Source organism: Hetaerina americana, unplaced genomic scaffold (assembly GCF_022747635.1).
Source record: "Hetaerina americana unplaced genomic scaffold, ioHetAmer1.1.p SCAF_227, whole genome shotgun sequence".
Taxonomy (NCBI): Eukaryota; Metazoa; Arthropoda; class Insecta; order Odonata; family Calopterygidae; genus Hetaerina; species Hetaerina americana.
The window spans coordinates 272,624-293,845 of NW_027286794.1; the positions used below are offsets into that span (position 1 = coordinate 272,624).

The 21,222-nt window shown below is 45.0% G+C and overlaps 1 protein-coding gene across 1 annotated transcript in view; it reads left to right on the plus strand.

Moving 5' to 3' along the window:
- LOC139689370 (integrin alpha-PS2-like) overlaps positions 1–21,222 on the plus strand; it is a 195,741-nt gene that overhangs the window by 128,887 nt on the left and 45,632 nt on the right. Inside the window, exon 5 of the mRNA XM_071586452.1 lies at positions 20,519–20,580. Within this exon, the coding sequence (XP_071442553.1) occupies positions 20,519–20,580 (62 nt within the window). The remainder of the gene's footprint in view (positions 1–20,518; positions 20,581–21,222) is intronic.

Here is a 21,222-nt window from a genome sequence, read left to right on the forward strand (position 1 = left end):
GTAGAAATCTGTGTAAAAACTTTCTAAAGAAATCAGATATCTAAGACGCCAATTTTCACGAACTTTTGCATCAATATTCTGACACAGTTGATTATGTTCACCACAGACGGGGGCGTCCACGTCTGTCATCATCGCCATGGGCATTCGTCCGTTCACTCTCAAACGAACCACATCGATGACGTCCTCGACTCTTGTTACTCATCACATTTGGTCCATACAGAGCACGAATTTCCCAATCATGAATTTCAGCAGCTATAAAGTTCTTTTTATCACTAAAAACCTTATCACTTAATGAACTTCTCATTTGGCGGGAATTTCAATTGTCATGTTCGCTTTGACTCGCTTTTGTATTAACAAACGACAAGCGGTGCGACCTTCCAACCACTGCAGATCAAGGCGTATACTGACCTACTGTGTGTGTCCGTCAGTACATGAGACATTCGGCTCCCTCTCCCACTAATTCTCACGCTACTCCACGAAAACGGAGGATACTTTCTGGACAGCCCTCGCATAGTTGTTGCTTAGCAGCGCGTCTATATTCTAGTGAGAACCCAACATTTTCTTCAATTAGCAAAATCCCTCTGCCTTCTCCGTCCTGTTGAAAGTATCTGGTAAACCATTTAAAAAATTTCCGGAAGCCTCGTGTGCGGTAAGAATCCTTAATGCATTGAAATATCAGATTTAAGTGACAAGGTATTGTCATTTCTAGGTGTGTTGCCAGCGCAAATGGCCGGAAGGGGGGGGGCCTTGGCTGAGAGCCCTCCACCCCCACCTGACTACTAATCAGCCATTTGGGAGCTTACCCTGATGTCGACGGGGATTCAAATGTGGGGGAGCGTTGAACGGGGACGGTCGGGATCCAAAGGGGACGAAAAGAAAGCGGAATTCGCCCAATTTGGCCTGCCCCACTAACTCCCTGAGTGCTCTTTTAATTTTTCCATATCCATTGTCCACCATTAAATTCCCCACCCACGCCATTAGTCCAACAAGTGTCGTCGCCTCCTCAGATATTCAGTATCTACACCTGCATAATACCCCGCAAGGGCGTGTGGCGGGGGGTGTTAGGTCACCACCCGAAACTATCTGCCGATCTACTGTTTGGTATCTCACTTCCATTGTATTTATTAGTCTTTTTGTTTTTAATTTTTTCCAAGTCTATTTGTTTTTTGTGCAATAAATGTAACCATTTCTGGTCCGTTGTACATATATTTGACAAAGAAAGGAATTGATAGTGCGTGTATTAGATGCGCAGGCGTCGTCTGTTGGAGAGTTCTAATGGTGCTGCTCCCCGAGTGGTTTCGTTTCGTGCATGTCGGGCGAGAGGAGGAGTGGAGTGGGGGTGGGGGGCCACTTGCCCCCCTCTGCTCCTCTAGGGGGGAGGGGCAAGTGGCCGTCGCCATTCTCGCTGCCGGCGCGAATGTTTTATTTTTCGCGGTCAGTCACCTTGAAATGAATCAAAGCCGGGGTTGTCTGTGGACTAGGGGGATTGACAGAGGCCCTCACCCTGGAAGCGACGACAGTCCATGGAGAACCCGCGGCTACCACCAAACAATTTTATTGGAATTTCATGGCATGGATATCGTCATCATGAGTCTCGGGAGCAATGTTTTCCTGACGTGACTGTACGTCGCACCGTGCTCGCATTGTGGAGGCTCGGTGGTGGGTGTCTGAGCTTTAAAATGCGCCAATCGCCTGCGAGCGTTCGTTCAGGCTTGATCGTGTTGTGGACCCCTTTAGAGTGAATCGGTGCAAGTGCTTGACCGATTGAACAGCGGTACGGCATCAAATTTATAGTTGTACCGGGGAAATCGGATACAGAGACGTTGGACATGACTTGCCAAGTGTTCAAGGTTGAAAGCATGTCACAAACTGCAGTTTTTAAGTGGCAAAAGCTCTTCAAAGATAGTCGAGAGTGTGTGGAGGATGAGCCCCGATCCGGACGGCCGTCGACGTCAAGAACCGGCGGAAACGTGCAACGTGTGAATGAAGTGTAGTATTCAGACCGCCGGTTAAGTGTGATCGTATGATTGCAGATCGTTTATATTCGCATTGATGAGACGACAGTGCACACCATTATTATCACTGAACATTTGGCGGTGCGAAAGATCTGCGACTAAAAGAGCTGAGCCGAGTGTGGCTGCAAGCGAAAATCTTCTGAAACGGCATCACGACTATTCCTCAACCCCTTACAGCCCCGACGTGGCACTAGCGGACAGTTTCCTATTCCCATACAAGTGAAATCCTCCCTCCCTCAAAGGACACCACCACCAAGGGGCCCTAAGTGCCGCTTAAGTAACCTTTAAAGGCCTTCCGGAATCCGCCCACCAGGGAGCCTTCGAGTCGTGGAAAAGCCGCTGGCAAAATTGTGTTGACGCTCAAGGGATGTGCTCTTTGAAGAAATCTGAGGTGCTGTAGCAATACCATGTTAAATAAATCTATTTTTCCGATCCTTTCAATGGAAACCTTGCATATCCATGCAGCATTCGTCATATTTCGCTCTTTCCGGTGTGAAGTGGATGCATGGCCACGAAGGGTAGATGCTCGCCCGCACCCTCTCCCCCCTTCCCCGACTTGCATCGCGTGGGCGTGTCGGCCTCGCCCCCCGGTGGAACTCCGTTGCAGACAGAAATGGCTCTCCTTGCAGCCGTGAACCTCTTGAAGGCTATGCGCGCCTTGTGGCCGCTTCTATTTTTGTGAATCTTTGACTTTTCTTCATCGCCCATTCCTGCTGCCTCTTGCGCTACACTCCAAGTCCACTGAATTCTAGTTCGCTCTCTTTTCATCTCTACGCTGCCTTACAAGCCACTGGGAATGGAAGTTTATCCTTTGCGGAGCAAAAATTTGCTTATTTAAATATTTGATTTCAAGACTCTTGACTCATATTTCCGACAAATATTTGAACTAACCCAAAGTTCTTTTATCATGATCATCTGCCTTTCCTGGTCTGGTTGTTTTTGAGTTAAATCTCATTCATTATTTACACTTTCTCCGATAGGTCGCACATATCTGTCGCCTATTCCAAATGGGGTGTCACAAAAGATGCGAAAACATTCCATTTTTTTGGAGGAAAAATCTTGAAAAAAAACATTCTACCTCGGTACCAACCATTTTTGGAAATGTGAATTGTTGATTTCTGTCAGGAACAATGTAAATGTGATTGGTGTGCTTGCGAGGACGCGAAGCACACATCGCGTGTTCAAAGTGTTACTCTCCCACGGCGGTGGTTGCCTTGGCAACGGAGGTTCACCTCCTCGCCATCGGCCGAAGACTTTCCCCTGCCCCGAGGACACGTGTGTGGGTCGCGCATGGGATTGTGCCGCCTCCAAGGGGCTATGGCAGGGGGTGAGTTTTGGGGGGAGGAGAAGGGGCGAAAGGGAAGAGGGTGGCGAGCGGGAGGGGGCATGGAGGAAGGGGTTCTTCGCGACCGCCCCGGAGGCCAAGGGTGACCTGTGGCCGTGAGAGAAGATCAGCGGGCTCGGTCACGGCGCGCAAGGATCGAGTTCTGTTGGTAGTAGTAGTATTTTGGGGAGGCGACCGACAGCTGAGGTCATTTGCGCCATTAGGAATGGTTGGAAAAGGAAGGGTGGAGAGAAACCCGGTGTCGGCATTAGCCTACTCTTGTCGAAATGCGACAAGGGGTCAAACAGTTCAACGTCCCATCTGACGGACGTCGTACTCACTCAAAGTTCTCTGCACAGAGGACCTCACGTAGGGATCGGGATACCACTGAAAAGTATTTGTTGTCCCCAGGATTTGAACCCGGGCCCTCTCGGTGGGGCGCCTGTACATTAGCCACCGCACCAAACGATCCCCCCGAGTTCTGGATCACGTGAGGAACACGAGGGGGTGCCCGAAGTGGCATGGGAAGGACGAAGGGCCCTTGGTTCGGGCCCTCCCCCGCCATGTGGGTGTGATCCTTGGGGTTTATGGGCCGTGCCCGTCCCTTCCCGACGGCTCCGGGTGTTAGAGAGGGAAGTGGAAGGGATTTGTGGGCGGCGGTGGACAAACACCAGAGGCACTCGTAACTGGCACCCTGTTGACCCCTCCCCCCCCCCCCCCGGCGGCCTCTCGCGGTGGGCGGGAGAAAGAGGGAGTGGATGAGCGAAGGGATGCCAAGCGCCCAAATTGGAATGTCCCCGAGGGCCCTTCAAGGGGTTTGCTCGTCTCTCGAGGTTTCATCTAGTCAATTTACACAATACACCGCAAGGATGTGTGGCAGGGGGTGGTAGGTCACCACCCATTTTTAAAATATATTCCGTATATTTCCTCATGCACCTAGCACCCCACGGTGTACCCAAAAAATACGTTGGAAAGGGGGCGACCGAACACCAATCATGCAACATGCCTACACATATTACGAGTATTACAGGGTTAGCAACCATTCCCATGCCTACACGAAGAGTACAAGAAAAAATCATTTAAAGAGGGCATGCACACATGCAATTCAGACACTTATTACCAGTTAGTATTCTACGCGTTCCGGACGGACAATTCAAAAATACAATAGAATTTATATAAATTCGCCTACCCGGCACAAGGGCACAGGGCGGGGTACCTTAGGACGCCAGACTTGGAGAGTATTTTATAGTTGGAATTTAATCCTGTACATTCTTATTTTCGACAACAGGTGCCGATCATTCTCTTAGGTGTCCCCCATTTTATTGTTGTCGCGAATAGTGAGCGGGAAAAAAGAATGCTTGAATCTATCAATTTCACAGTCTCTTTTATTTTGTGACGGCCTTGCCCATGTAATTAGGGAGCTTAATTGCATCTCCAATTATTATGTAATCTACCGGTTAAGGTAGGTTTTCGGATGGACATAATTACTAATTGTGACCCCTAGCAAAACACAACATCCTACTCTACATCAGGTCCCTCTTCATCTCTGAGTACTTTCTTCCTCCCTTCATCCCGTCCAACATCCCTATCCTGTTCCTTCCCTTTCCTCGTTTGCCTAACACTTTCCCCTCTATTACAGTCTGCAACATCACATTGCCAGTCAATACCTCCTTCATCCACTTATCCAGCCTCCATAGGATTGCTCCCAACAAACCCCTCTCTTCGCCCACCATACCAAGTACTTCCTCATTTGTTTTCTTGTCGGTCCATTTCACCTTCTCCATTCTTCTCAACACCCACATTTCAAAAGCCTCCAGTCTACGTCTATCCTCCTGCTTCAATGACCAAGTTTCCACGCCGTACATAGCTACGCTCCATATCAAAGTTTTTACGAGTCTTTTCTTAACATCCTTACTCAACGTCCCTGTCATCAACTCCCTCCTCCTTGGAAAAACCTCCTTGCCTAGCGCAATTCTTCTCCTTACGTCCCTACTACTGTTCTAATTGCTCTAGTTTTTGTCTTCCTAATTTAGTGTTTAGCTTAGCCTTTTTCTTTCTAGAAAATCGCATAACCTTTGTTTTATTTATATTGATTATCATCCCATACCTGTCGCACTGGATTTCCAATTCACTCCGCAATGCTTGCAACCCCTTGGCTGACTGACAAACTAAAGCTTGGCCATCAGCAAACCTAACTGATTTTACGTATTCCCCCCCACTTTCAGTCCTACCTCCAGTTCTTCCCATGCCTCTTTAATCATTTCCTCTGTATACAGGTTGACAGCAACGGTGATAATGGGCAACCCTGCCTTATACCTCTTTTTAACACTGCTCATCCGGACTCCCCGTTCCCCACTCGCACCTGAGCAGTCTGAGACATGTACAGGTTGCGGATTAACCTCCTTTCCATCCAATCTATTCCTATTTTCTGCAATATACTCAATATATTGGATGCAAAATTACACGCTCAGATTGCGTATTGATTTACATGGGCGATATCTTATGCAATTGAGTTCGGGCAACGTCCCTTCTGTCTCGGCTAGTAATAACTAAAAACTGCGGAATCGCATAATTTCCAGCTGATCATTGATTTAGTTACCACTTTTTACAAAGGCATGTTAATATTTAAAAAAAGGTATTCTCTCGTTTTGTAGAAATTTATCAAAATGTTGAGGAAAATGACGAGTTTTTAAAAACTTATTATAGATGGCCTCTCTTAGCATGCAAAAAACATCATCTAAACCTGTACCTTTGTACCTTGGTACAAATTTCCTTATCGTTCAGATTTAGGGAGGGCGCCACATTCAAGGGTGTCCCAACTCATCTCGGGCAGCGAGAGGGCGCCAGTTAAGGCGCCTACTTCGGCCCCCGCATGTAGGACAAAAGAAGTGTATCCTAGCATGTGCACTTATCCTCGTTTAAAAGACGAATGGTTTCATTAATACGAGGTCGAAAAAGGTGGAGCTTTCCTCAGGCAAGAGAATTTTGGCGTCTTCCGCATGAATGTAGTTCAATTCTTGTAATCAATTTTTTCATCAAGTTATTGGATACAGATATTTAAAACGTAGAAGTAAGAACATAGTTCTTTGTTTGGTGCTTTGTTTCATCGCTAAGAACATCGTCTTTGCCATTGTTTTTGTATCCATGCCTAGTATTTTACTAAGGGTGGGATGGAGGTGGGTGGTTTGCGGAAACTTGGGTGTTTTTTTCTTGGGGGGCGTTGAATGAAACGGCTTAAGGAGTTGGTGAGCACATTTAATTTTTCCAGTCGGGAGGGACGAGGATCATAGGGAAGAGATGAGGGGGTTTTTGGAGCTAGAGATAGACCTGCTATAGCTATGAAGAGCTTTTTGGATAAGCTCATTGACCGTATCAATGTTCAGTTCTTTATGGATGAGGGTATTGGGAACGAACCAAGGGGCTCCTGCAATGAGTCTCTCAGCTTGTTTAGCCATACCTCGATTTTACTAATCGCTCCTTTGGGTGCTGTGGCCCATACGGGGGACGCATAAAGGACTTGGGGGAGTAGTATGGATTGGAGGATAGCAAGTTTGGAGTTTAAGGAGGTTTTGGAGGATCTTGAGAGTAGGGGGTGGAGCGTTTCACTGCGAGTAAGCCCACAAAGAAATAAATCCAACAAAAATGAATAAACGCCGAGAAAGACTAATTGTAGGTAAAATTTGGATTTTATACTGAGCTAAACTTATAAATATGAAACTAATGCTAAAAAGGTATGCATAAATGTAAATGAACTACTCACTATAAAAAGCATGGTAATAATATTTAAACAATTACTGACAAGGATTAAAAGCGACAGAAAAATTACCCTGGAGTAAAATGCCATATAATAAGATAAAACGTTTACAATAATTGAAATGTAATACTATCTGGCCCAGTAATTAAAGCAAAATGAAAAATAGATAATCTATAAATAGTTAAATATAGTAGTCTGATAATAGCAAATGAATGCGAAACTAGAGCCAAAAATCGCCCCTTGAGTTACTAAATTAAAAGAAAGAAATGGAAAACTTTAATAAAAGATTGTCGCAATTATAAAGTGGACTCAGAATCACCCAAAAACCATTACGCGGTTATGCAACTACACGCTAATGTTTGCACAAGCTAATATCAAAATATTTATATTCGTACATAATTTGTTTACTTCTTATTCTTAGCTACATTGACATTCTTTTGAGCGGGTACAATAGCATTACGACAAAACTCAAAAATGGACATCGGAATCCATTTCCTTTGAGTTGTGTTATCGTGGTGCAAAATGACCGCTCCCGGTTCCATGCCTAATGCGCTTTGCGTTTCTCAGTTATGTCAACAAAACAGTTCGCGTTCAATCTTTTGAGCATTGTGTGCAATCGGAAGTGTTGACCCTCACCTGTGCCCCGGTCAGGATTGCCAAGGAGTGCCAGTTGGAGCTATGAATCCCTTAATGAGAGGGGATTTCCGAAAGTGTGGGCCGCTCGAAAGGAGCCAACGGGCCCCCGAGACACGCGTAGCTGATTAACCAATAGAACGTCCCTTTGTATGGGGATAGGTTTCATTTAGTCAGCGAGTAGCAGCGTGAGTCGCATTGCATTATCTACTATTCATTTGTTTTCCTATTATTACCTGTGATATGACGTTCTACATGAAGAAGAATTTTACTGCCGATGTGACAAATAACTAATCATTGGATACATAGGCATAAAACTAATCATCACTAGTAAATCATTTACATTTGGCGTAGATTTTTATAGCTACGGTACTCAACCATTCGCAAAAAAACATTAATTTCTTCATTTTAATACTTGTGCGGTCAAAGAAGAACTGTAAAATGCATATGTGATTGCGTAAACGCGTAGAATAATAGTGCATGCCGAGTGAGAAAATATTCTTCAATTTATCGGCCTTCCTCAAGTTTTCTCTAGCGGCGAACTTAAAATGGTAGGCAATATGCAGGTGGTCCGGAGATCAAAGTTTTAACTCTAGTTTTGTGGGAGAACAGTGCATGTTGTCACCGTGAACGAGACCAAATGCAGGGACGAAATTACATTCGCTATTTCTCCTTTGATAGTTAGGCATAGGTAGCCGCCGAGTTTGGTAGCACGTGCTTGGACTGTGCACTTTGTTTTGCAGGAGGTGCATTGTTGGGTGCTGGTTGAGCTAGACGTGTGGCGGCGGTGGTGTCGCACCTTCCCGTGGTTCCCAAGGATACCATGGCACATGATGTACGAGACGACTTTGCTTGGTCAATCAGAAGTCAACTGGGGTCGATATGAATCCGCTATTATCGCACTATACAAAGTGTGCTCAATGATTCACCTCGGACCTGCTTCGACGCTTCCGCGCCCGCTCTTAAAATTATGCCAATCGATAATCACCGGCTGTGGTGTTTCATCAGACACGTGTGGAATATTATTTTAGTCAGCGCAAATTTGAAATTTTCCCAAAAGTAAACATGTCTGCATTGAGTTTATTGCTGTTCTTTCTCCCGCCCCTCCTGGATGGGGCGACAGCGCTCTCTCTCTTCACTTAGCCACGCAATAGCATACTAATTTTAATTATTATTCGAACGCATGAAGTAGATATAATCATTCACGTGGAATTAAGGCAGGAATGCAGATATCACTGTTATTTGCTGATATTATTTAATCAACGACGACCAACATTAGATGGATTATTTCAAACTGTTGTCAAATTCATCTGCGACTACCCTCCTCACTGCGGTTGGGTATCTAGGTAGTGCATTTCCTGCAATCGTAATTTCATGCGCAGTGTTATTAGAAATCGACTGCTTTGTCTTAGATTTATTCCCTGGTCTCCCTATCATTTAAAACATCTTACAGTAATAGTCTAGTCCTCGATACTGTAAAAACCTAGAGCCAATAAACGCATTTTTACTACTCATGAGCTGTTTCCTGGAAATTGAGTCAGTTTCAGTTTAGTCCAGTTGTTGGTTTGTTCACCGGTTTCCCGAAACGGAAGCGTGGCTGGTTAGTCGGAGTACTTCCCCTTTTACGGAGGGATATTCCTCCTCTTCTTTGGGAGGCAAAGGATCGGCTGGGTGCGGTGGTCCAGTGTTTTGCCATCGCGTTCGAATCACGGTGTTGACTGGTCATTTTTCAGTGGTATCCCGATGCTTATTCGGGGTGCTACGTCGGGAGCACTTTTGAGTGCAGTACGCCGTCCGTCTGGTGGGACGGTAAAACCGTGTCTGGTCCCATGGCACCTTTCGTCAAGAGTAGACGCTGGGTTTCTCTCCACCCTTCCTCCATCACCTAAACATCCTGCTCCTGCCAAAATACCCTCCGATGCCTAATGGCGAAAATGACCTCAGCTGTCCGTCGCCTCCCCTAATGACTACTAGGGGTGCGATCGTGAGAAGGGGCGCGGGCGGGGACTTTCAGGAGAGGTTCTCCAGCGAGGAGCGGGCATCTCTCCCTTCCGAGAAGGAGAGAGGAGTCCGTTCCCCAAAGCTCCAGATTCCCCTCTCCCTGGAATCCCTCAGTGGAGAGGGGGATGGGGGTGGCTGCCCCCCTCCCCCGTCGTGTGGATATGGTAGGGCCGTCACGACGAACCGAGCGGTTTCCAGGGTTACGGTTGGTGGCGGCGCTGTACCGCCCCGGAAGCGGACCCTTTCTCTCGCCCGACCACCCCTCCCCATTGACTTTACTTATTTCCCTCCTCTGGCATCCATGCTCTTTCACCCCATTGCCCACCCCTCCGTCCATGGGGTGGACAATGGAGGGGGGGGGCAATTCTCTTCCCTCATAAACAGAGGAACGCTCCCAGCAGTGCCGCCAACCTTCCCGTCGAAAGAAAGAGGGGTTGGTCGCTGGTTACTCAGAGAGAGGGAGAGAGTGGTGACTCGAAAAGTGAAATCTTAAAGAACGTGACAATATTCGAAAAAAAATCGTATGAATTGTAAAAAAAATAGAACGGAAAGAATGAGGAGGAAGTGTCGCAGGGGATTGTTGGAAGCCTGTCTGTGGGCAGTAGCCAAAGGAGGAATTCAGGATATACCGTTGCGCCCTCTTCGATGAGCAAGGATCGTTGCGAGTTTCCTCTCAAACCCAGAAGGAATACTTCCAGCCCCGCACGTCTTAATAGTCCCTGATGTACGGCGACATATTAATGGAAATTGACTCAGTGCATTCATCCTTTTGTTAATTGTTTCGTGTGAATCACGTGCAGTTGTGGAATCATTCTTTTAGTCCTTTCTCCGGAATGTGTGGATGATGTTCCATGATAGCACGACTGTGGACGGAGAAACACATGGGGACCGGTTCCCACATACATATACTCCCGTTGATTACTAATGATATTGCACTGTTCATCGTCATCATCAGTGTTTCTATCCTAAAATTTATTTAATCGCGGCTTTCCATTCTTCTCCATTCACTATTCATTCCCTCTCCCCCCAGTCTGTTTTTTCAAATAATTCTTAATTTGTCCTATGCACTTGTCTCTTGGTCTTCCTTGCGCGATCTTCCCTTCCATTACGTTTCGCACTAATCCATTGTGCCTCTACAAAGTGTGCTTCCATATCATCTAGCTCTTCTCTATTGCCCTACAGCGCTCTCCATTTTGTCCTTTCCTCCTCCTCTGCTCTTCTATGCGCAAGGATTCTATAATAAGTACCGGGACAAGTTTCATGAAAAAATAATTCATAACAGATGTTGCCCGAGTGCCTTAAAATTCTTCAAAGTACATCCCTTGAGCGTTGACACACTTTTTCCAGCGGCTTTTCCACGAATCAAAGGCTCCCTGGCAGGCGGAAGGTCCTTAAGGGTTAATTAGGGGGTACTTAGGGTCCCATGGTGTTTGTTGTCCTTTGGGAGAGGGAGGATTTCGCCTTTGGGAATAGGAACTGGTGTGCTTGTGTCAAGTCGGGACTGCAAGGGGGTTGGGGAATCGTCGCTATGTAGTTACAGAAGGTCTCCGGACAATCTTAATTTCTTCGCCATTCTGTTCTAACTGCTTTGATGCCAAATTCTGATGCTTTTTTATTGCCTCCTCCCAGGTATACGTCGATTAGCGCTGGCGAGAGGTTGTATTCTTGTCTAAATCCTTTGTCAATTTTAGCTTCTATTTTCATTCCTTTTTCACATGCATAATTGATACATGATCCTTGTAGATGGGATTTAGGGCGTTTTGCTCCAGATGGCGTTGTCGAGGGCCTTTTTTAAGTCCGCGATTCCACAATTGTTCATGAGTATCATTTTTTCGGCCAGTGCCCTCAAGAGCCGAGTATCGCCTCCGCCTTGCTCCTCGAATCTTTCCTGGTTCCGATTCGGTTTTCCATGAGACTCTATTTCCTTCTGTTCTTCGACTAGTTATCCGAGTAAGTATTTTCAATGCTTGAAACATCGGGATCAATTTAATGTCCTGTTTCCTTTGCATTCATTTGTTCTTGGTTTCTTCGGTATTGTAATCCTCGCATTCTTTTCGAATTGCCCTGATAGTTTTGCGCTGTCGTAGCTCGGACCTTTGATTGCTCCAAAGACGATATCTTTCGCTTCGTCCCTGATTGCCTTGATTGAGTCCCTGTTTATTTTGTCAGCTCTCGTTGCCTTGCCGTTCTTCAGGTCTTCCTGTCGAACACTCTTCTCAGTATTTGCGGGCCCCGTTCCGCATTCCTCTACAAGATTTACTCTCTTATTAAGTCATTTTCAAGTGGTTTGGGCTGTGGGTGTATATATATATATATATATATATATATATATATATATATATATATATATATATATATATATATATATATATATATATATACATATATATATATACATATATATATATATAATATCTTCGAAATGGAACGCTCTTCGGCGGCACACAAATATTTAAAAAACAGATTTAGATTATTAGAATATAGAAACACAAAGAAAGGACACTCACAATTTGTTATTTGACGTTTCGACAGCACGGCTGTCGTCTTCAGAGAATAGAATATATATATATATATATATATATATATATATATGTATTTATTTATTTATATTTATACATGTATGTATTTATGTATGTGCATATATATAATTATATATATAAACCATGAACCATAAACACAGTAATCAACCCGAAGGTCGGTTTAGTAGGCGATGGTAGAGATCGCCCAGTACTAAGCCCTATACGGCGTGTGAAATTTACACATCAGGGTAGGGGGGTCAGTTCCTTTCCCTGTGCCGGTTATGGTTTCCCAGGAAGATCTGGTACCCGAAAAATCACTTCAGCTTGGGTGGAAATTATATATATGTACATATATACACATTTTATATATACACATATATATACACATTACACAATTTTATATATATATATATATACTACCTTGATCAAAAAGTTCCCGGAATAACCACCGTGTGGCGCTCCCATCGTTCCGATTTGAGTTCTGTTTTTTTTGTTAAATTGGTACATCTGTTGTTGATATTCCCTTTAAATCTTAGTGTCATAACTTGACATTTGCAAAAGTTACGGTCGGTTTTCGGTATGTCCATCAGTGCTTCCTGCGATTTTTCCATTACTTCCTCTCGGCTGCTAAAACGCGTTCCCCGTAATGGTTTTTTAACTCGATTGAACAGAAAGAAGTCACAGGGAGCCAAATCAGGTGAATTCGGTGGCTGTTGGATGGTATTTGTTGCATTTTTCGTCAAAAAATTACGAATAATGATAGCACTGTGCGACGGTGCGTTATCATGGTGCAAAATCCACGAGTTTTCTGCCCACATTTCTGGTCTCTTTCGGCGAATTGCTTCACGCAAACATCTCATAACGCCCAAATAATACTCTTTGTTTACTGTCTGGCCTTCTGGCAAAAATTCATGATGCACTACACCGTTGTAATCCATGAAAACCGTCAGCATTGCCTTCTTTTTTGACTGAAAACGACGTGGTTTTTTTGGTCTCGGCTCATTTGGTGAACGCCATTCACTTGCCTGATGTCTGGATTGCGTGTCGTACTCATAAACCCACGTCTCGTCTCCAGTAATGATCCTTTTGATGAATGTGGGATCGGATTCAGCCTCGCAAATCATGTCTTTTGCGACGTCAACACGGTCTCTTTTTTGCATGAAATTGAGGTCTTTCGGCACCAACTTTGCTGCTACACGACGGAAACCCAAATCATTAACCACAATGTCTTGGGCGGATCCATAGGCAATGTTCAAGTCCTCCGCTATTTCTCTGATGGTTAATTTGCGGTTATTGACCAACATTTCTTTTACTTTATCAATTTTTTCACCGACTTTCGATGTCGATGGTCTGCCACTGCGTTCATCATCTTCGATTGACTCACGACCACTTCTGAACCGCTCGTGCCACTGGTAAACGACCGTTTTTTTTAGAGAATCGTTGCCGAAACACTTTTCCAACATTTCCAACGTCCGTGCGCCACTAAATCCGTTTTTTACGCAAAATTTAATACAAGTTCGTTGTTGCAAATTTAAATCCATTTCTGAAATTGTAAAAAATCGCCAACACACACAGAGATAGATGTACTCTTGGCTACGTAACTTTTGCAAATGTCAAGTTATGACACTAAGATTTAAAGGGAATATCAACAACAGATGTACCAATTTAACAAAAAAAAACAGAACTCAAATCGGAACGATGGGAGCGCCACACGGTGGTTATTCCGGGAACTTTTTGATCAAGGTAGTATATATATATATATATATATATATATATATATATATATATATATATATATATATATATAACGATTGTACGGAAAAACTCATACGAGCGGCACAATAATTGGCTGACACAACATAACACAAATAGAAAAGAATAGACACATATAAAAGAATAGACACATATGTGTCTATTCTTTTCTATTTGTGTTATGTTGTGTCAGCCAATTATATATATATATATATATATATATATACATACACACATACATAAATACACACACACTTTTTGTACGAACTTCTATCAACTTTGAAGTTAAAACAATTGAAATACGTGTTTTTATATTTGGTCCATTTTTTATTTCCCGCATATCTTTGCATGCTACGTCTAACTCATTACTAAAATATGATTATGACGATTATTGGTGTGTATGGTTTGTATAAAAAGTAACAGGAAACATTTCGGGAAAAAAGATTTCTTTAAGATATGGCTACAATGCCTCTCAAAATTCTTCAAAGTGCATTCATTCCTTGAGCGTAGACACACTTTTTGCCAGAGGCTTTTCCACGGCTTGAAGGCTCCGCCTCGTAGGCGGAAGGGTACGCGTGCAAGTTTCTTCGACGGCACTTAGGGTCCATCCCATAGTGGTGTCATTTGAAGGACTTCCATTTATTTATGGTGTTCAACACTTCGGTTCTTTGGGAATGGTGAGTACTGCCATGCATAAAATTTTGATGCCATTGTCCTGGGATATTTAAGATGACACTTATTTCTCAACCTCCTGTCAGATTTTTCTCCCTTCCATTCGTAACGAGAGCGCGTTCCCCCTGCACACAACTTAATCTCGACGCACCACCCCCCCCCGCCCCTAGGCAATCAAACACGCTAGCGAGAGCGTCCCCTTCTCTTTCCAATGGATAGGCGTGAGGCAGCGTCTCCTGTGATTTTGTTGCCGGGAGATGTCGGTAGTTCGTGTTGATTCCAGCCCGATCTGATGTTGGCATCTGAAGAATGCGCCTTCGCTCTTTGGCCGATTCGCTTTCATTCGCTCCCTCACCATCCAAACCAAGTCCGCTCCGCAGATAGATTACGACCGCGCGGTTGCCGGCAAGCCATCCTAGGGTGTGCGACTCCGCGGCAAGGCGCGCAGTATCAAACTTGAGTCTCGTCGAATGTACTTTTTCCGTCAAAAAACCAATTATCAATCCCCTCTCTTGCATACAACACCGAAGCGATCGACAACAACACTATGGCCCACTTCCAAATATTCGGAGTCGTAATTACCGTTCAAAATTTGAAGTCGTGGATCATAACACTGAACGCTAATTCGCAGTGCATGCATTGCATAATTCGTTTAGAGATTGTAATGAATCGATGACATTTAGCGCTTAGGTATGAAATGTATAGGGCGTAAATATAGCAGACAAATTATATGTGGGATCGAGATAGTGCGGTGGCTATCGTACTGGCTTCCCACCCTGAGGGCCCGGATTCGAATGCCGGCGTTGTTGAATATTTTTCAGAGGTATCGCGATCCCTACTTGAGGTGCTTTGTGGAGGGCACTTTGAGTGAGTACGCCGTCCGTCGGATGGGACGTTAAGCTGCGGACCCCTTGGCGTCTTTCGTAAAGAGTAGGCTAATGCCGACGCCGGGTTTCTCTCCACCCTTCATCCTTTCCTGTCCATCCCCTATGGCGCAAATGACCTCGGCTGTCGGTCGCCTCCCCCAATAAACACTACTACTACAAATTATTTGGCAAACCTACCTTTGCAATGGAAGCACCATATTGAATGCGACGGAAACAGAAAGGAAGTGTTCAAAATGTATTTTGATAAATCCATGTTGATCAATAGGGTCCTGGCGGGGAATGTCTTAGTCGGTATCCCAAATGTCCCCGAGGCTCCGACCCCCCCGCCCCCGGCATTTCTCGCTTAAAGACCCTTTCGGCCGGTCGCCAGGCTCCCTCGCTGAAGCCTCCGGAGTGGCCGACGCCGCGTTGAGAGGCCTCTTCGATAAGAGATGAAGGGTTCCCCTAAAGGGCTCTTCCCCAGGAGGGAGGGCTTTTTTTCCAACTCCCCCACTCACAGAGGCGGATGATTTATTGGTCGCGATAGGATTCCGAATCGTCTAGAGGAGAGGGCGTTTCGATAAGGGCCGAGGGAAAGGCGTTGTTGTTGCCGGGTGAACGAGGGGCGGCACTTGCACGCCCCATCAGGGCGCCGTCGCCCCTCGTGGGAAGCGGTGGTTGCGTCGCCCCTTCAGACACTCGCCCTCTCACAGGCGCTCTCGGAGGAAGGTGCAAGTGATTGGGGTCACTCGCGGGATGCGATAGGGCGCTCTTGTTTTGTCGGCAGAAGGCACATCCCGCGTGGAATGGTGGCGGCGTTGGGTGCATTGCATAGTTGACTTTTGGATTCGAGCGTCTTGCTTATACCGTAACTAATGGTTGAAATGGAAGAAGGGACCATTAGGTCTCAATTTCGCCCAAATAAGACCTCTATCTATCTATCTTGCGTAATAAGAACGAAATTCGAAGAATCGACGCAGAAATGCAATCGTGGAAAAAGGTTCGGCCGTCATCGCAATGCACAATCTCTCACAATGTCTTCTTTTGGTTCATTGTGATTTAGAAGGAGAAAAAGAGCTTCCTACGGTCTTTTTAAGACTGACTATACTCAGTTTGTGTAAAAAGTATCGGGAAAAGTTTATGGAAAGATAGATTTATTTCAGATATTATTATTCGATTTGGTCTGGTCCCTTGATTGGCTTGACTGTGTCGTTATTTTATTGCGTCTCCGATATTGCTTTGGCGATTGGCGCATACGGCTTGCGTGCCATCGGTCAGTCCCTCCCACCGGCGTCTGGCCTTGCCTCGAGAGTGGTGGAATCCTCTCAATCGTCACCAACTCCAAATCAATCGGCGATGATGTCACAGTAATTTCACTGTATTTTCATAAAGAGAGGATTGGAATGTCACTTCAAGACCAAAGAAAAACATTTCCATCTTCGTAGGCTTTTTGCACCGGACATTGTCACGAACGCTTTACAACTTGAGTTTAATTACTATAACAGAGGTTTGTTTATAGACGACAAGCTTCCTCATTTTGCATGTTATTATGACACCAAGTAAACATATTAAAATGTAGTAATGAGCGTTTTATTCTAATGTGAATGTTTGATCAGCCTTATTTGCTCACGCCATTTTGGTAGGATAATGCAAAATTGATTAGCGAATGAAAATTATCGACGTTGACTGAAATCGATGCACGTCGACCATCCCTACGAAACTCTCCCCGGGCCGGGTTACCTCCCGTTGGGTGCTCAAGAGACTGCCGGTCGACACCAGTGTGAACCCCCCCTCCCCCCCTGGAGCCAAAGGGAGTGGGTGGGAAAAGAAGGTGGTGGCACTTAAAATGGCCAAGTTAGCGATTGTCTTATGTTTTGCCCTCGAACCCGGGCCATAAATTGGCACAAGTGTTAAACGACACGTTGACACGGATCCAGGGTAAGGAGGCGAGTGGTCCGAAGGAGCAGCCTCATTTCTCGCCCGCCTCCCGTGCTTAGGGGACGTCGATTGGGGTGAGGGGTTGTCCCCGCACACTGGGCCTTCGAGAGGTCATTGGGATTAGGGCCGGCTGGGTACAAAGGAGTCCATCCGGCCAAGAACACTTGGACCCCAGCTGTGTGACTCCGGCCGCCACACACCACTTCTTCGAAGGAGGAGGGCCCCTTGAGCGGGGGGGATGAGCCCTAGTGCATCCACTTTGAGGGCCTTCTTCCGCCCTTCCTCCCCGACCGACATCGACCCACTTTACATGGCCGCCGGGGGAGGGGGTAACTATCGATTTTTGCGGGAGAAATGGCTCGGTTATTACTAACCTCTCATCTAAACACTGTATAAAATGCATCGGGAAATTTTTCAGTGATAATAGTGTATGAACTGTCATTTTCTTATCAATGCCAATATACGGTCTGCGATAATGCGATCACACTTAACTTATGAATTCAGCACAACCCACACATATCTGGAAAAAGTTGTTGCCGATACTTTTTATACATACCCTGTGTATCAGTTAGGTTTCACTCTAATTAGGTTGGTTATATATTTAGGAATAGCGTGATGAGCTCGCATTTCCTTGGGTGCATATGCGGACTCGGATCGCATTTCGTCATCATGAAGTGTGATGTTGAATTCTGAGGACAAGTTTTGCTTCATAGGAACTTTCGTGGAGTTAGGTGAACTAATCTGTTCCCTCAAGAATGAAACGTCGATCGATAGTTTTTGAGACAAGGATTGCTTTGAATCTGCGGGAATTACTTCGTCCGTAGCTTCCGAATTTCTGAGAATACCAAAATAATAGTTTTTATTCTTTCTGATCCTGAATAGTGGTAAAGTTTTCATATTCTCCATATTCCAACGCTTTTCCGACCACGTTACGAGATGAAGGTGTTTTGGATCAAGCACCCGTAGATGAATACTTGCTTAACACCATATACACAGGGTGCGGCAACATAACTTCCTTTGACAAATTCCAAAGAAACTGCGGGAGATGCCGCAACAGTAACTTTTAACGGAGTCATCCGCTAATGTGCATTTTAATGCAACAATTTCAGAGCGTAAAAATCATTCGCCTTGACTGGGACTCGAACCCAGATCCCTCAATATCCGGTCGAGTGCTTTAGCCACTTAAGCTACCGAGGCGTCCTCTTAAACTCTGAAATTTTGGGGCTTTTAAAGGAACTAGATGTTATGACGAAATACCGTACATACAATGTCACATGCATTCGTAGTCGTGCGCGAGGCGCCACTGTCCACGAGGTTAAAGCCAACTTTAAACACGTATGGTGTTTTCCCTTTGACAAATTCCAAAGAAACTGCGGGAGATGCCGCAACAGTAACTTTTAACGGAGTCATCCGCTAATGTGCATTTTAATGCTACAATTTCAGAGCGTAAAAATCATTCGCCTTGACTGGGACTCGAACCCAGATCCCTCAATATCCGGTCGAGTGCTTTAGCCACTTAAGCTACCGAGGCGTCCTCTTAAACTCTGAAATTTTGGGGCTTTTAAAGGAACTAGATGTTATGACGAAATACCGTACATACAATGTCACATGCATTCGTAGTCGTGCGCGAGGCGCCACTGTCCACGAGGTTAAAGCCAACTTTAAACACGTATGGTGTTTTCCCTTTGACAAATTCCAAAGAAACTGCGGGAGATGCCGCAACAGTAACTTTTAACGGAGTCATCCGCTAATGTGCATTTTAATGCAACAATTTCAGAGTTTAAGAGGACGCCTCGGTAGCTTAAGTGGCTAAAGCACTCGACCGGATATTGAGGGATCTGGGTTCGAGTCCCAGTCAAGGCGAATAACTTCCTTTCTTCAAACGCAAAACGCTTCCAAAAAAGGCATTTATGTTTCCGCACCCCGTACAGGTATGATCTACTTATTTAGATAGACCAATTAAAAAGTTGAGAAGCATGTTCACATTGAAAATTTTCCAAAACTAGTTTCCTACAGTGACTCGTAAAACGTTCGTCTAAATACGAGGGCTGTCAAGAAAGTAACTTACTTTTTGGCCCAGCGTGGTGGTGGGTTGGACCAGAGTTGGACCACCATCTTAGTGTCTAAACGTCCCTAGACTTAAGTGCGCATCCTGCTGTGGTGTTGTGTGCAGACTGTGATTGTTTTACTTTCCTCTTATTGCGAACTGTTAAAATGTTGTGCACTGCAATAGAAAATCCCGCCAGTTGTAAAGTGCGATTTGTGATTAGGTTTTTATTGGCAAAAAATTAACCCAAGCCAATTGAAATTCACAGGCAACTTTGTGGGAAGTGTGTACGGAGACGGAATAATGAGTGAAGGCGGAGTGAGGCATTGGTGAATTCACTTTAAAAATGGCCACATCACCAATGTTCACGACGGAGTCCACCGCAGTGGTCGACCTTGCCTTGTGGCAGATGAACCGACGGGTGGGCAGTTATTGGACATCATGGACATTTGTCCGTTAACTCTCAAACTGACAACACCACTGACGCGCTCCTCACATATGTTTCGTACAGAGCACACATTTCCCGATGCTGAATATCAGCAGCTTTGAAGTTAGTTGTCTGTAAAAACCTTATTACTAAACGGATTTTACGTTTGGCGGGATTTATACATGTATTGTTCATTTTGACTCGCTGTTACATTAACGAACGATAAGCGAAGCGACTTTCCAAACACCGTAGCTCGAGATTCACTGCCCTAGTGTGTGTATGAGTCAATACAGGAAATATTCGGCTCCCCCCATTACTTGGCTCGCTACACGCAAACGTAAGTTACTTTCTGGACTTGGGTCGTATTTTAGGCCTGTGAGTGTTATGCGCAAAATTTTGAACTTTCTAAATGCCGTATAATATTGTGTTAAATAAGTAATCATTCCAGGGTTCTTTGTACATTTAATACTTAGTTTCTAAGTTATCTACAAATGGACGTCGTTATTACGAGGATGTATAAAGGTAATATAAATGTCTTCTTTAATGACCATGTTATTTCCTTCTTTTCAGATCAGTGGGGTTATCACAGGCAGGGATACTGTCAGGCTGGCCTTGGTGCTCACGTCTCGCGGGTGAGTCCCTTTAGTATCTGTTTTTTTCCACAATGGGAGGTTGAATGTTTTGGCTCTTCCTCTCTTTGAATTACTATATGATGGCCACAGCGTCAGTCATATCAGCATTACATTCCATGTCTCATTAAGAAAATCAGTGTTTTGCTGGGACGGAGTGGTCTGTTGGAGACTTTCACTCTGTCGAGAATATCCGTTTCCAAAGCAGATCGTGAATTCACTCGCATTTTGTTTATTATGTAATGGAATGCGATTGGGCGCCTTAGTTTTTTACCCGGTATTTACATGTTAGCTGCATTGGGGAATTCGATATTAAATTTGTCGAAAGTTTTAGTGAACTTCTTACATATTAAATTATTACCAACATAAAAGTGGGGGCCGGAGAAGGAAGTCGCGGACAGTGACGGTTGAAGAGCGCATTGCGCGCGAAAGTGTGGACCTGGTTACAAGCCACCATTTATGCGCGCCTCTTAATTAATTTGCCTCCGGAAGTGTGTTGGTGTGCATCTTCATGCTCCCTGCCGTCCTTGATCTGCGTGCGCATCCTGTGAGGCGCGCGGCGTGGCTCATTTGTTGGGCGCCTCGGGATACCTTCCTTCTCGGGAACTTAACCTGGGATTTGGGGCCCGGGTCTTGGACTGTTGT